The sequence below is a fragment of the Mesocricetus auratus genome, unplaced genomic scaffold (assembly GCF_017639785.1).
Source record: "Mesocricetus auratus isolate SY011 unplaced genomic scaffold, BCM_Maur_2.0 Super-Scaffold_100018, whole genome shotgun sequence".
Classification (NCBI taxonomy): domain Eukaryota; kingdom Metazoa; phylum Chordata; class Mammalia; order Rodentia; family Cricetidae; genus Mesocricetus; species Mesocricetus auratus.
In genome coordinates, this window is record NW_024429199.1 from 8,728,584 (window position 1) to 8,745,459 (window position 16,876).

At 42.6% G+C, this 16,876-nt stretch overlaps 1 protein-coding gene across 6 annotated transcripts in view; it reads left to right on the forward strand.

Annotated features, from left to right (window-relative positions):
* Positions 1-16,876, forward strand: part of Dse (dermatan sulfate epimerase) — a 58,841-nt gene that overhangs the window by 12,223 nt on the left and 29,742 nt on the right. For 3 of the 6 annotated variants that reach the window (XM_021229080.2, XM_005073272.4, XM_021229076.2), the window contains one exon: positions 11,849-12,317. In XM_021229080.2, coding sequence (XP_021084739.1) covers positions 11,902-12,317 — 416 coding nt within the window. In that variant the 5' untranslated portion in view covers positions 11,849-11,901. Of the gene's footprint in view, positions 1-554; positions 749-7,290; positions 7,563-11,848; positions 12,318-16,876 lie in introns of those variants that run through there. The other 3 variants (XM_021229079.2, XM_021229081.2, XM_021229082.2) reach the window with 3 other exon arrangements.

The window sequence follows — 16,876 nt, forward strand, 5'->3', positions numbered from 1 at the left end:
AGGGTTAAATGAACTTACTTTAAATTTCAAAATAGAATGATGTAAATCAAAGCAATTATGTCAAAATCATCCAGCAGAGAGCCTAAGTAATGGGCCAGGTGTTTTGGTGTGTTTGTAAAGACCCGAGAAGACTCATGAAAGCCCTCCGTAGGATGTGGGGAAACAAGGGCATTCTGGAAGTGCTCTGGGATCATGAGCACACCAGGCTTGTTGGTGGTGGTGTGGACAGACTTATGGGTAAAGTTGGTCACAAGGTGGCCTGGAATGGGGTTAGCAGGACCATTGGGAAGACACTGCACGAATGCTTCTAGTGAAGTCTGGTAGTGACACTGCATAGCCCTGGTGACTGTAGCACTGTGCTACGTTTCCCCCCCAAATGGTTTGTTTTAGTAGTCAAAGAAAGATTTTTATTGCTTCTTCCTCTAGAGTTCTATTTAGGTAGCTGTAGAGTTATATAAATAGTTATCTCTGAGTATTTAAAGGCTTACATCTTGACACACCAATTAAATCCATTCATTCAGTAAATCCTTACTGAATGTTTCCTCCAATTCCAGCCCTGCTGGCCTCTTGGCTGTCTCCGTACCCCCATGACACTCTCAAGAACACGGAAAGATGCCCTGGGAGGGTTTCCAATAGTGCAGGGCTGGATCAGAATTGTGACTGGCGAGGATCACTCCAGCGTCTATGTTGAGAACAGCTATGGGAGAGAAGAATTAAAGCCTGGTGGCTGTCTCTGAAGCTGTTACAGGTATGGGCTAGGCTGTTACAACAGTGTTCAAAGTGGGTAGACTTGAGTACAGAGCTAACATTTACTGACAGTTTGGTTACAGAAAGGAAGTTATGAACAGAGAGAAGGGGAGTTTGGCCTGAATTTCCAGCAGGATTGATTGGAATAGGAGATGGGGGTGGGTGAGGTGGGGTGTGTGTGAGCATGCAGCTCTGTATCTTTGGGCTATTCACATGGCTGTTGCATTTGGAGTTTGAGTATGATTCGCAGGAGGATGTTTGCAAAGTGCACAGGGATTTTTGAGGTAAATTATGGAGAAAAAATGACCTGAAAAATAAAAATAAGTACATGTAAAGATACTTAAGAAGGCAGGAGAAGAGGCAAATTTATTATTATTTTATTATTATTATTAAATATTCACATGGCTGTGGCATTTGGAGTTTGAGTATGATTCGCAGGAGGATGTTTGCAAAGTGCACAGGGACTTTTGAGGTAAATTATGGAGAAAAAAATGACCTGAAAAATAAAAATAAGTACATGTAAAGATACTTAAGAAGGCAGGAGAAGAGGCAAATTTATTATTGATAACTATTTCAGGACTGGGGAGAAAAGGAGGATTGCTTGAGATGCCTAAGAAGGTAAAAGTGCTTGCCTCCACACCTGACAATCTGGGGCCCACCTGAGGAAGGAGAGAACTGACCCTCCCCCAGGTATCCTCACACTGTGGGATGTGCTCCTCCAATAAATAAACCTTACATGTTCCAAAGACCAAGTACTGGGCAAGATGCTCGTAACCTTAGTGTGAATGTAAATGATTCCACCAAAGTAGTGAAGAAAGAACAGGATGTGATTTTGGAAGTCCCTATAGCACCATTCAGCTCAGTGACTCTTTGGATGGACAGTGACATTTATTATAATCATAGCTTTGTTGAACATAACCCATAGGTAGAGGCAATGGGGCAGAGGGAAAGGCATACAGAGCAAATTCATAGAGAAGCCAGGGACAAGCCTCCAGGTGTTCCCTCCACTGTGGGACAGTGTGCAGTAGTGCTGGCACCTGAGCCTTGTTGCCTAGGGTTCTTACTGGAGTCATCTACGCATGCAACACCTGTTTGCTGATGCCAACTACTCAAACTCCACCCCCACCCTTTCAGTGCAGGCCAACTGATTAACCCAGTGTCAGCTGACCGCCAAACCTAGACAAACCAGTAAGAAGCCTGGTTTGCAAATTCTAGTGTAGAAGAAGAGAAAACTGACCTGCAAATATGTGTGACATTGAGTGGGTTCAGGGACGAGGCCAGGAGATGGAAAGATAGTCTGGTATTTGGTGGTTAGACCTAGAACAGAGTCTCTATCAGGAATCTGTTGCATGGGAAACTGGGTGTAGAAGGCCCAAGAAAGGAATGAATTAAGAGTGATTTCCAATAACCAGAGTGAGAAAGTGTGCTAAATGCGTTTGTTTTGAATAGAAGATGAACTTAGTTTTAGTTAATGTATATTCTTGACATTGATAGGAAGTTGAAAATGTAATTTCATTGAATATCACATCTCTACAAACCTAAAATTTCTCTGTCTCTCTGTCTCTTTGTGTCTCTGTCTCTCTCTCTTTCTTTCTCTCTCTTTCTCTCTGTCTCTGCCTCTGTCTGTCTCTGTCTCTCTGTCTCTCTGTCTCTCTGTCTCTGTCTCTCTCTGTCTCTGTCTCTCTCTCTGTCTCTCTCTCTCTCTCTCTCTCTCTCTCTCTCTCTCTCTCTCTCTCTCTCTCTCTCTCTCTCTCTACCTCCCCCAGGCTGGTGTGGAACTCACAGAGATCCTCCTGCCTCCTCATCTGACTGGGACTGCTGTTTCCTCATTTAGGGTCTTGTTCTGTGTAGGGACATACATTTCAGCAATCTTTTTCTATGAGCTATGATTGATGACATAGCATTAGATTGGAAAACTTCTGTTTCCCTTAGATATGTTTAGTTATTAGAACATGTAAGCCCCAAAGTTATCTACCTGCTGTTGAACAGGAAGCATTGTCTCGGAATCAGATGCTTTATGTTTGTGAAAACATTTGGTTGCCAGGGCCTTGAAGACACTGACGATTTTAATAAACAACGCACGGTGCCTATTTTGGGAGTGAATTCTCTGGGTTTTGTGAGTGCTCGTTTCCTCATGGGGTCACAGGGCACTTCCTCCAGTCAGGCTGACTCTGACATTCTCCTCCAGAAGATAACAGTGGCTGCTAGCCTTCACTGAGCACTTTCTGAATCCTGCACATCCTTTTAATGCTGCAAATATATCAGCCAATTAAAGCTTCACAGAAACCCTGTGGGTGAGATGCTCTTATTTTAAACAGGAACATAGCTAAGGATGTGGTGATGAGATTCAAACCCAGACATCTGCTCTAACACGGATCCTCAGACACTCTGGCTTAGGACCTGCTTATGTTAAATCACTATAGAACAAACATCTTATAGATATTAGTCCAACACCAACAAGTTGGGGAGTCAAGAGAACATTTTTAGTACATTTTAAATGGAGTAGGTCAGGATAGTTTATCTGAAACAAGCTATGTTGGCCCCCATGAAGGCTCTCTTAGCCTCTTGCCTGCCTTTGTAAATCTGTGGGAGGGAGGAAATGTTTACTGTAGTTTCCTTGAGCATTTCATGTCTTAATTAAACTGGTATTTGAAACTGGAAGATTAAATTCAGCCCTTGGCTTCATTATTGCTGTCTTTTCTGATCTTTGCTTTCAGTCCACAATGATTGTGCATGGATGCAGCCATTGCTGAGCAGTTCAGAGCCGGCCCTTTGAACTCTTCTACAAAAATCTTTGGTTGTCATTGAGGAAATAGATTCTGAATTTTCTTCTGTGGCTAGGAACGATAGGATAAACAAGCTGCTTTAGATTGAGGGAGAATGTGCATTCCTCTTGATTGCCAGACAGTAATTCAAGTACTGCAGCTTACAAACCCCCTGAGATGCCTATTTCTTTGTTTTCTATCCTATAGTTGTTTGGGATAGGATGTATTAATTAGTTTTTAGTACCTGACAAAGACTACTTAAGGAAGGAAGGGTTCATTTTGGCTCAGGTTTTGAAGGTGAAGTCAGTCTGTCATGAGCTGGGGACCATGGTGGCCAGAGAATAGCTCTGGCTGCAGTAGCAGGAGTGTGAGTGAGCTCATTTAATTACTAATAATTAGTTAATTAATGGGTATGTATGTACACATGGAAGAGCACAAATGAGTGTGCTTCTCTCTGTGCACATATAGAAGCTAGAGTTTCCCTTGGAACTTTTTCTTTCTCCATTTTATTTAGTCGTTTGTTTGCTTGTTTATTTGTTGAGTCTCTCAATGAACCTGGAGTGCCCCATCAGGCCAGTGGGCCCTGGAATCTCTCTGTCTACCTTGTGTTAGTGCTGGGGTGACAGGCACATGTCACCACAGGTCCTGGGGCTTCAAGTTTACTTCATGTCTGCAGAGCAAACACTTTTACCGACTGAACCATCTTCCCAGCTCCCAGCTCTGGATCTTAAGGACCGTCAGCTTTACAGTAGTATGCATCAGACCCTTAAAGTAAATCTTACATACGGGTTGCTAACTACTGAATCACCTACTCCGATGGTCTCTAATAAATGAAAGGATGATGGAAGGCTTCAGATTTACAGTAGGAAATCATCTTTAGACAGACTTTAGAAGGATGACTAGTGTCATGTAGGATAGTGGATAGAGGAAAGTGGACTTCGAGTTGGCAGGGATACAAAAGCTTTCTGATGGCAAACCCTGAAAACCCAAACTGGAGCATCCCTGCTATGTGTGGTTTCCCTGTGTATACTTGGGTTATAATTACTCCTTTAGGAACATGTGCAAACTCTAGAAGGTTCTATATAATGCCATTTTATATCGTGAATTTTTGTGTGAAAATGGTTTTGAGGGGTGTGGGACACTTCACTTTCCCCTTAAATCAGGAGGTAGTAAGTCCGCTCAGTGAAAGGAGTGTTCAGCTTGACTAAGAGCTCATGGTTTTTCTTTCTCTATTTGACTTCAGGGGCTTCACATACTGGGGAGTATAATTTCAAGGATGGTTATATGTTTTCTTAGGACTTGACATAGTTAAGAGTAAGGGTAGATTTATTTCACTACAAAATCTATGAGACAGTTAAGGTTTTATTTGATGTTGAGGATTTGTTTTCCAGAAATTATTTTAATTATCCATTTACTAAAGCTGAAATTTTAAAAAAAGCAATAACTTTAAAAGTATGTGTCTCTGTCAGTTCTAGAGTTTACATATTATCCTTCTGTGGTCTTTTATGGAGTTGAAGGTAGATATTTATGGTTTCATTAGTTATGATGAAAGGTGTCATGTAAAGCCCTGGACGAGAGGACATGGAGGGCATTCTCTGGCAAGCCAAGACCATGTGAAAATACTTAGATTAATAGAAATGGGTTAATAATTAAGACAGAGCTAGCCAATAAGAAGCCCAAGCCACCGGCCAACAGTTTTATAATTAATATAGGTCTTGTGTGTTTATTTGGGGCTGAAAAGGGCAGCGGGACCAGCCAGGACAAGAAAAACCACCTCAACAAGTATGTACATTCCCTTAATTGTGAGGAAGTACACAAGAGGTGACAGCAAGATGTCTCCCAGGCACGTGGGTGGAGGTTTCTCTGAGGGCCACACCCAAAACGGAAGGCTGAAGAATGTGCATCTCTGCTTGGCATGTGTTAGGGCTCTGTCTGGTCCATCATGGTTGGCCTAGAAGCTCATTGGAGATATATCAAGGGAGGGAACTTGGGGTAGATGGACGTGTGCTCGAGGCAGGGGCTCAGCACTCAGTGCTCACAGTTTCTAGGGGAAGAGATGTTAATAGTCATGATGGTCTGCCTCCTATAGAATTGGGCAGACCAGCATGGGATGCAGTGACATACTGCAATCAGGAGCTAGTTCCTGGGCCCACCCATTGGTTGGGGCAAACCAGAGCAGCTGTCGTGGGCAGAGGATGGTGTACATATATGGGTAGCAGGAGTGACGAGGGAATGGACGTGTTGCTCATCTCAATTTTTAAAAGTGTTCCTGGTGACCTGGAAGGCATCTGTGACAGATACTGATGTGGTAGCCTCCTTCCAAGTGCAGTAAAGATAGGTATCTTGACCGGTCAAGGTGGCCCAGACCCTAGGCCCTTCCAGTTGTTTTTGTTCTGTCCATTTCCTGTGAAGCCAGAGCATTTCCTAATCTACTAGATAAAGTCTAGAAGGTCAGCATATTGTGTATTTACTTAAATACACATGTGGGGGTTGATAAAACATTTAGGTAATATCTCATTTCCCAGAATTACCAGCTGAGATGCATGTAATATTGACTGAGGATTGTCATCAGCTGTGGCAGTGACAGCAGATGTCACCCCAGTGTTCATTTCCCCCTTTCATAATATAAATATATGTTATTGGAACATAGCTTCCCAGTCATGCTGTGTTTCCTGATCACTGTTGTATCACTGAGCCTTTCTCCTGAAAGAATACAGTAAAATGAATTTACCATATGCACACCAAGGTTTGCTTGCCTTAGAGAGTAAGCAAACTCAGGTTATGGTCTGTTTATGCGCGGTGCTCTTTTTGGAGGCAAGAGTGCTTCCCTTCCCAGTGAATGATGCGCTGAAGATGCGGGAACGTCGGGCTACTTTAGTTACATGGCTGGCGAGCCTGAGGATCTTACCCCAGGCAGTTGACAACTTGGATTCTCAATTTTTGCCTGTGAAATATGAAGATGTAGTTTCTCTCCTGTATTTCATTGGTAGGTTAGTATAGTCTTAAATGAGAGAAACTCTGCATATTTTACTAAAAAACGAGTACCCCCTGTGCTCTTCCTCCATGTCAGGTGCTAGGCTAGGTACATCACTGGCATTTAATCAGCCTATGCAATAGGTACCATCCTGTTTAAAGAACAGCATGGAGGCTTTGGGAATGAAAGTCAGTTGTTCAAAACCAGCAGATGGCACAGCTAGGATTTGCACTGGCGTCCGCACAGTTAATCACTGTGCTACGCTCCTAAGATTTGGCACCTGAAAGGATTTTAATCCATCCTCATCTGGGCCATGTTTTACTTTCTTCGGGGCCATCTTCCTGTTCTGTCTGCAGTGCTCTGCGTTTTCTGAAGCACGAGGAGTTGAAAGGGCTTTTGTGATTCAATCTGCTTCATTCTGTACATAGTCCCAGTTGGGCACTGTTTTGTCCTCAGTTCTTCAAGACATTCCTTCCATGCTTTACGTAAAGTTAGCGAAAGGGAAACTTCCAATTTAAAATGCTTAAAAAGAAAAATCTCTTTGGTTAGAAAAAAAATCCGTGATTTAGGATTTAAATTCTAGTTCAGCTTCTGGGTTGCATCCAGTTTCGGGGCAAACACCGCTTCTTTGCCACATGGTTATTTTAATGTTAGAGATCCGATATGGGGAAGGCATCTAGATCCCAGCACCGCACTCTCTGTATTAGCAGCCAACAGCTGTGGTGGATTATTGGAAGCAGAATTAAGTAGAATCATTTGGGGCTGTGCGGCATTGTGAAGATGTACTTACGAGAGTTACAACTGGCTTGGCTTGGGTGTGACGCTGAACTGAGAGGCAGCTGGTGGCTGGCATTCCAGTGCTGTCCTAAGTGTCTTGTAGCAACTGTGATTCTTAAATTTCCGCACTGTATCTACTGATGAACGAAAATATAGGAATGTCTTAGTGATGTGTGTCTGTGGGAACAAAAGAATGAGAAGGAAAGCTGAATTCTGCGATTGAGTGTACTACATGGAGAAGAGGAAAGGAAATGAGGTCCATAGGATCCCTTAGGAACACCCTGGGGATCGAGTTCCGGGTAAGCCATGTATTCACAGACTGAGCTGCTAAGTATGTCTAGTCATTTTGCCAAATTAAAATACCATGTTCTTGAACTGCCGGAGATTCCAGTGAGCTGGCGGCTCTGCAACAGTGAGCTAGGGTCGGGATCTCTTGAGAAATGATCTCTAGGTGTCTGCGAGTCCAGACTTGTTTCTCCAAGGCTCTGTGCATTGGAGAATGGGATGGGGGTGGGTTGTTTCTAAATGCATTAGCCTTTCATAAGCCATTGTCTCGCTCAGCATTCTCAGTGTCCCCCAAACTGTTCATTAAGGTACCACAATGGCAGATGCCATAATCAAATCTTCTCTGTATCTCTGTGTTCATCTACTTGGTTTTTGTTGTCTGTTTTGCTTTTTTTAAATTTTAAACTTAGAGGCTTGAATATAGATCCCAGATGTGCTATGGTACTTACAGCTTCTCCCATTGTGTATTGAAATACGTACATGAAATTGGTCTATAACATACTTGCTTTGGGCACACTTTAAATTATCTTGAAAAATAAATGCACCTTCCTTTTAGTTTTAAAGTATTCAACAGGATGGCTAGGGTACACCCGCTGATGGAAAAACATATAGACTGGAAATGGGATTTTGTCTGGTAGAATTTGCTAGACATTTACTATTGATGAACAGGAACCAGGTGTCTCTTGTACCTTAAAGCAAGCTTGAGACAGACTTCTGTTTTATTTATTTTAAAATATCACATTTAGGTTACTGAAGTTTCTAGACCTTCTGGGTGTTTTCTCCCATTACTTTCCTGGCAAAGATTTTTTTCTGGAAAGTTTTAAACTTGCCTTTGTTTCATATAAGGAGAAACAGTATTTCTTCTTGCTCGTTTTAGTGGTGAGACTTTACCAACTCCCAAGCTAGACTTTAATTCCGAGGTGGCATCTGTGAAGGTTCAGGTGCCAGGCTCAATGCTGAGCTGCCCTTGTGCCAGGATTATTCCGGGCTTCTGGGAGACTTGATGTGTAGATAGTGGAACCTGGCTAGCATGTTCATGTGTGCCTGCTTAGGAGTAACTGTGGGTAGGTAAAGGAAGTCCTGCTCCCTGGGAGTCTGGTGGGAACCCAGCTCATCGAGTGAGACATTAGGAAGGCAACGTGTAATTTGTGGCTGGTAAATACCAGGCCCTTGCTGCTTAGCCCATCTCTGCTGATGTGTTTTCTGCAGAATGTCTGTGGGTTCTGCACTGGCCTGAGAGATTTTTCCAGCAGGTTTTAAAGTGTGGCAAATCCCAGCCTTTCTGCTCTTATACCCTCTCATGAATGTGAAGCAGTAACTGAGGAGTCTTCCAAAATAGTTGGCAGAAGGAGATGGCATCCAAAGTCTGGATAGGGTCCTGTCTCTGTCTCTGGAACTTCATTTATTGTTAGGCAGGTCCTGAGTGACTGGGGGCCTTGTGGCAGAAGTGGCTGGGTGACTTTGGTCAAGTAGGGCTCGTCCACCCACAGCCTCTCAGGCCTCTAGGATAGCTCTGCTTTCTCAGTGAACTGACTGGGTAGAAGGGTGACATACGTGTGCAGGGAGCTGGGAAGAGGAAACGGCAAAGAAAACCTACCAGGCTTTGTCATTTTGGGGCATGTTTGTACAGAAACTGGAGATGGGAAAATCTTGGTCTCCACATAATCTTCTTAACCTCTCCCCCAGTAGCCTGAGTCACCCCATTCCTTCTGTACCACCACCCGAAAAGCCCAGCCTTTGAGAGACATGCAACTGTGTGCCTGTGGGGCCAATTAAAAAAGAACCTGTCTTCTCCAGGGTGCCTGATTCCTCCACAGTGCTAATTGCACTGATGACAGCATCGTCTCTGAGATTTTGAAGGTTCACACACACACACACACACACACACACACACACACACACACACACACACGCGTGCACTTTTAAAAGAACTGCCAGCAGTATTGCTCTCTTGAGAGAAGCAAAAAACAATCCCCTGGGGGGAACTGAGCGTTCTTTCACACCAGCTGCTTCTGTATTGCCAGAGACCACACCCTCCCCTGTGTAACCACAGAAGACTATTTCTTTTGGCTGGGTCTCTGACTTGAAGGATGTAGTCAGCGGCCTTGAAGCTTTGGGTGCTAGACATAATACTGGCAGAGTCCAGGGGTTATTTCTCTTTTATATATCTGATTTAGTATGACTGTATTCACATTTTTTATTCATCAGAGATTCTGTCCTTGAGCCTAAAGTGCACGACCAAACCACTGCCATTACATTTTCTTATATATGTATTTATTCTCTAAGCACATTGAAGAATAAAAACTACCAGGATAGGAGTAGCCACAAGTGATGCCACTCTCTGCTCATTGGGAGATGAAGCGATTTGAGAATGTGGATTGAATTTGGCGTCGAATTTTTATTTTTCTCTCATCTATCTGGGATGAGGCCATTTTTCCTTGGAAAAATTGCTTGGGTTCACCATCAGCTTTTCCCTTTAATAATTGGAAACCACTGTTCATTATTTACATAAAGCTTTTTTTTTCTGGCTTGCTTTCTATAACCTTTCCCCTCATAAGAATTTTAGGAATTCCCTGACTTTTCTCTGCAGGATTTTATGCCTGCTTTATCCCAGATGTGGGACTTAGACAATGCTGAGGGTGTGTGTATATGTGTCTTTCTTCCTTTGTGTTTGTGTGTGCTTCTGTTTGAAGGTTGTTCTTTTAGCTAGTGCACACATGTGTCACTGGGAGGGAGAGCTATAAATAAAAACAAGTAGATGAAATAAACTGCTTTAAATGTCTAACTTACTGAATGATACCAAAATCCTATATGCAAAATGAAAAAGCATGCAGAGGTTGCAGTCAGTAAGGGTGAAGTACATCTATTAGTCATCCAGTCTTTCCATACTGGGATTTTCTTTTCTGAATGAAGGCATGCCAACTTCCCAGTCCCAGAGCTCAGAGTCTGGGCTTCCTGGAGAGCTGACGTCAGCCCAGGGAGCTGTTGGCAGATTCTTCTGTCTTCTCTAGCCCACCTTCTGCTCCCACAAAGAGACAGTGAACCTTACTCACTCTGTTTTGTCCGTGTATGCCCCACAGATAATGCTGATCCCAATGCCTGGTTCAGAGTGTAAGAAAGAGGGGCATCATTGTGGTGAAGAAGGCTGGATTAAGAAATGTAGGATTTTCTCCATTTCTCAGAATGCCTTCTCAGATTTCCAGAAGACAGTCAGCTTACCACAGGCTTTTGGTTGTTGTGGTTTATGTATTAATGTCTAAAATATCATAAAAATCTCTAGTTTCCTGCATGATCATTTCTGAGAAGGAAATCATGTTTTTGCCCTTCCCCCTAAGTCCAAAGTTGTGTTTTTATGATGAATCCTATCTACTAGATCTTGTCTAGGTCTATAAAATCACGCTTTGCTGGGTTCTACTAGATCTTGTCTAGGTCTGTAAAATCACACCTTGCTGGGTTCTACTAGATCTTGTCTAGGTCTGTAAAATCACACCTTGCTGGGATCTACTAGATCTTGTCTAGGTCTATAAAATCACACCTTGCTGGGTTCTACTAGATCTTGTCTAGGTCTGTAAAATCACACCTTGCTGGGTTCTACTAGATCTTGTCTAGGTCTGTAAAATCACACCTTGCTGGATTCTACTAGATCTTGTCTAGGTCTGTAAAATCACACCTTGCTGGGTTCTACTAGATCTTGTTTAGGTCTGTAAAATCACACCTTGCTGGGTTCTACTAGATCTTGTCTAGGTCTGTAAAATCATACCTTGCTGGGTTCTACTAGATCTTGTCTAGGTCTGTAAAATCACACCTTGCTGGGTTCTACTAGATCTTGTCTAGGTCTGTAAAATCACACCTTGCTGTCTAGGTCTGTAAAATCACACCTTGCTGGGTTCTACTAGATCTTGTCTAGGTCTGTAAAATCACACCTTGCTGTTTAGGTCTGTAAAATCACACCTTGCTGGGTTCTACTAGATCTTGTCTAGGTCTGTAAAATCACACCTTGCTGGGCTCTAGCAGGGTTCTCCCTAATTCAACTTTTTGGTGCATGTTAAGAAATTCACAAGTGGCTGGACAGTAGTGGAACTCGCCTTTAGTCCCAGCATTCGGCAGGTGGATCTCTGTGAGTTCAAGGCCAGCCTGGTCTGTAGAACGAGTTCCAGGACCGACTCCAAAGCTACAGAGAGACCCTGTCTGGAAAAAGAAAATGACATTCACAAGCTTGCTTTTTCGATATTCAGTCCTTACAGGAAGTGTGCTTCCACCAGGCGTGACTGACACACACTCTCTTCTGTGTCCCCTGTAGGATCGTTCAAAGATGGTTTGGCTGCCTTGGAGATTTGGAGATCTGATGCCACAATGAAGACTCACACACGGGGTGCTCCCAGTGTGTTCTTCATATATTTGCTTGGCTTTGTGTCAGCCTACATCACCGACGAGAACCCAGAAGTCATGATTCCCTTCACTAATGCCAACTATGACAGCCACCCCATGTTGTACTTCTCCAGGACAGAGGTGCCAGAGCTGCAGCTTAAGGCCGCCAGCTCCCATGAGCACATCGCCGCCCGGCTCACAGAGGCTGTGCATGCCATGCTGTCTAACCCCTTGGAGTACCTCCCTCCCTGGGATCACAAGGACTACAGCGCCCGCTGGAATGAGATCTATGGAAACAACCTGGGTGCCTTGGCAATGTTCTGTGTGCTGTATCCTGAGAACCTTGAAGCCCGAGACATGGCCAAAGACTACATGGAAAGGATGGCAGCGCAGCCTAGTTGGTAGATTTTTGTCTTTTCCTTCTTACTGTATTAACCTTGTCACTTAAAGGAATGATCCAAGTGCTAGGGGTCTGGCTCAGTTGGTAGAATGAATGCCTAGCATGCATGGAAGCCCTGGGGTTGGTCCTACCACCAGATAAGTCAGGGGTGGTGTTACATGCTCTTAATCCAACACAAGAGATGGAGATAGAGGGGTAGGGAGTTCTAGGTTATCTTCAGCTGCATAGTGAGTGTGAGGCTAGCCTCTTGATACTTGAGCTACTGTCTTGATTTAAAAAAAGAGATGGGGGAAGGGACGGACACAAACACACACACACACACACACACAGAGAGAGAGAGAGAGAGAGAGAGAGAGAGAGAGAGAGAGAGAATATCTAATAATTTCCAAAGACCTAATACATTTCCACTTAGAATGAGCATGTTGAGAGGCAGCTTAAGAAAAGAGGGGAAAATTGCAGAATTGAGCAACCAGCATCTTGTTAATAGGTGAGAGTTCTTTCTGTATTATTTAACATACATTTACACTTGTGAATGGAGTCACATTCTGAGGAATGCATCAGTAAGTGATTTTTGACCTTGTGGGATTATCATGGAATGTATTTATACAAACCTAGGTATCATTTATATAGGATGTAGTCTATTGCTCCTAGGGCCAGGGTGAACAGTGTAAAATGAAGTCAAGCACATGACACGTGTTAAACAGGGTGTCTAGCAGGCTGCTGCCTACATAACACAGTATGCATATGCATGGTTAATTTTGTATAAGTGGAAGGAGTACTCTCTAAAATAACAATGAAGTATACTGCATAAACGCATAAATCAACAACATAGGTGCTTATCAGATATTATGCTCTGCAGACAGTTATTTATGCTAACCTTTATATGATTGTCAGTGGAGTAGGCTTCAATACAGCAGTGCCCCTATGAATATGTGAGCAAAGAACACATTGTGCCGTTAGGGTGGCTTCTGTGTCACTAGGCACTAGGACTTTTCAACTTGGTTGTAATCCTGCATATGCTCTTTCTCAGAGCAGAACACCATTGCATGATACATTGACTGTTTCCTACTATTTGGTGTTAGGCTTTGATTGACACCCTTTTGCCAAACGGATTGAAATGTTTTTTTGCCTATAAAGTATTTCATCCAGTTAGCATTTATGTGCACTTTATGATAATAAGGAGATAAAAGTCATTGTGATGGGATTGACTGGCGATTTATAAACAAGATTCTACTTAATAGGTAGCAGAGGGCCCAGCCCTGTGGGAAAACCAGTGCTGGAGTACACGTGTGTGAAGAATTCTGATTATCTCATAGTTTACTTTTCAGGAGTTTAAGGCTCAAGAACAAACTTCCCGTCTTCTTTTGGTTAGTTTAACTTTGTTTATAATTCATGTTTCTATCAGCCTGCTTTTTAAAAGATAAGGTTTGAACTGACTAAACTTGAGATTCTGTCAGTATTTTTTCCCTAAACTCTAACTTAATACACATTCACAGCTTGGTTGCTAAAAATGCTTTCAAACTGTATGAAGCATGGTCCTAAAATATGTAAGTTGCCACTTCTCATAGGCCTGGAGAGGACTGGTTTTAACTGCTTAAGGACATCTGTAGCAGATGGCCACCACAAGTTCCCACTCCAAGGATCCACACCAGACCACTTTCAGTGACCTGATCAGAAGCCAGAGAGAGTGACCACCCATCTCAACCACAGACCAAAACCACTCTCCCTCATATCTGCATCTGTGACCACGCCCAAATAGACATGGTCAACGCTACAGGTGTGGGCGGGGTGGATATCTCACTAGAATTGGGCGGGGTGGATATCTCACTAGAATTCCCCTTTTAGTCTAGAGAAAAAGATTTAGGCTTGATACAAAACTGTATACAAAGATAGCAAATATCAAGTGTGCTCTAGGAGAAGGAAAAGTAAGAACATGCACACTTAAAACCTATAGTCAGTGAAGCAACAAGAGCAAAAGGCAAGAACTGCATATCCAGTCCTAGGGTAAAGGCATCACAGAGATTACTATAGAGTTGTCCTAAACTGGAAAGTTTAAGTCTTGTACCTAATATTTCTCTCTAGAAAGACAGAACAATAATTATGACAGTCTAATCTTCAACCTCATCAAAGACCCGAGAAAGGGGATAATAATACTAAGGTAGGCAAGGAGTGCAGGCAAGCATCTTCCAAAAAGCGCAGTGAAGACAGAAACAGTCTACCTGGACAGTCACCCAAAATCTCACAGCAGCGTAGGGGCAACCAGCTTTGGCTAAGGCCTAGAGTATCTGACCAACACAGAAGCAGGAGGTATAAAGACTGTCTTACCCTGACTTGGCAAGGTTCTCTTTGTCTCCTGCAAGCACAGTAGGACAGCATGTCCAAAGTCATCTGTCAATGTGGGGGCAGTTCCTTGCCCAAGAGGCCATTAATCGAGGAGAGAATGAACTCCAGAAGGGGTGTCATCAGTGCCCAACATTTTCTCTGGAAATCTTGGTGCTGTCAGGAGCAAGTGTGTCTCAAGTCAACGAAGTACAGAGTACTAGTGTTAAAACATTTAAATGCCATGTTCTGCAGGTCTATGAAGTGTTTGAAGATCAAATATCTATGTCTGACTAATCTCATAGGTTTAAGAAACATGGGTGATAATAATCTGTAAGTCTCAGAAACATAGTTGTACAATGGCTGAAGCTTCCCAAAATAAATCAGTAAGGACAATGACTTTAAAAAATGTAACCATATTTATATATATATAAAATTCTCACTAACAGAGATAGAACTGAAATGTCTTGACTAGAGGTAGAACTGTAAAGTGCAATATGGTAAAATATCCTAAGTTGTATCAATATACAAAATATATATACATCAAGATAGATTTATAATTGTGTGCAAAACATTGTAAACAGAAAGAAGACCCTAAACATACAAGAACCTAACAATTTAAGTTATCTATAGCTAACAGTTGCTAAAGTTAGTTCACTAGAAAATATGTTAATCTACCGATATCCTATCCTAACCATACCTTTCCCATCCATACCCTTAGACTTATCTAAGAAGATACCCAAGTCTGAGCATCGCCTTTTCTATTCAACCCTATACAACTTAAAGCCAACCCTAAGCAGGTGACCCTTGATGTCTGGGTTTTAGTTTTAGATAATCGAACCTTTTCTGTAGTAGTGGCTTTGGCACTCTTATAAAAATACTTATAAATAGCCACATGCAAACCTAGATTCCTAAACATTAGGCGTGTAGTTGCGCATAATCATTTTATGCAACTTAAAACATCACTAGATATTTTTTATTTCAGTCCCCATTGCTTAGCTTGCTCAGTTTCGTTCTATTCCTCACTATACACAAAAAAGGATACTCTGAGTGTTTCAATGTCTAGGATATAGTGTGAACCTATCCATTTAATAATAAAAAGGACTAGCAGTATTTATAAATCAATAATAAATATTATAGATTTAAAAAAACTCCCTATAAAGGCTTCATATGGAATATATTTGCCATTTTCCTTGAAGAACATTTCTACTCTTTTTTTTTTTTTTGGTTTTTCGAGACAGGGTTTCTCTGTGGCTTTGGAGGCTGTCCTGGAACTCGCTTGGTAGTCCAGGCTGGTCTCGAACTCACAGAGATCCGCCTGCCTCTGCCTCCCGAGTGCTGGGATTAAAGGCGTGTGCCACCAACGCCCGGCCCATTTCTACTCCTTTAAAAACTAAATTGTTCTTTTTCACCTAGTCAGCCAACATTTGAGCATCCACTGTGCCAGTGATGTGGACTCAGGGTTGAAGATGTGGTCCAACCTTCTGTATCCCTGGGATAAGGAGTCTTATAGTGGTGCCTCTGCTCAGAACTGAGCGTGAGGATAGTGCAGTAAGGGTTTCACTTGTGACTACTTGAACCGCAGTGCAAAGGGACCAACTCTGGAGTCATTTTGCCTGCATCCTGAACTCTGTATTACCACAGATGCATTTCTCAGTTTGAGTCTTAGCATCTCAGTGTGTAACAGCAGTAGCGTGTCTACCTCACAGGTCATTAGTAGATTAGTCTACCTCACAGGGTCATTAGTAGGATTAAGTGAGATAACCAGTACCTAGTACTCTGAAAGTTCTTGTCATGTCATAAGGCTTCAATGAAGAGTAATGGCAGTTGGTACTAATTGTGTGATGAGATGCCTGACAAGCAGCAACATGAGTCTGAGGATACAGTTTATTCTGATGAGAAATTCAGGAAAACAGCACCTGGTCATGGTGCATCCAAAACTAACAGGTGCCCACAATCAGCTAGCTTTTTCCCTTTTATGCAATCTAGGGCCTATGTCCAGAATGCCGCAACTACTTTTAAGGGAAGGTCTTCCCATATCATTTGACTAATCAAGAGAGTTCCTCACAATAGGTCCAGAGGCTCAGCTCATTGATCCTGTTGACAAAAATGAACCATCACATTTATTGAACACTAGTAAATTAAGAGATTTAAAGGTTTACATCCATAGAGTAATTTGAGAATTTCAGCCACGGTGGCACATACCTTTACTCCTAACACTTGGGAGGCAGATTCAGGCAG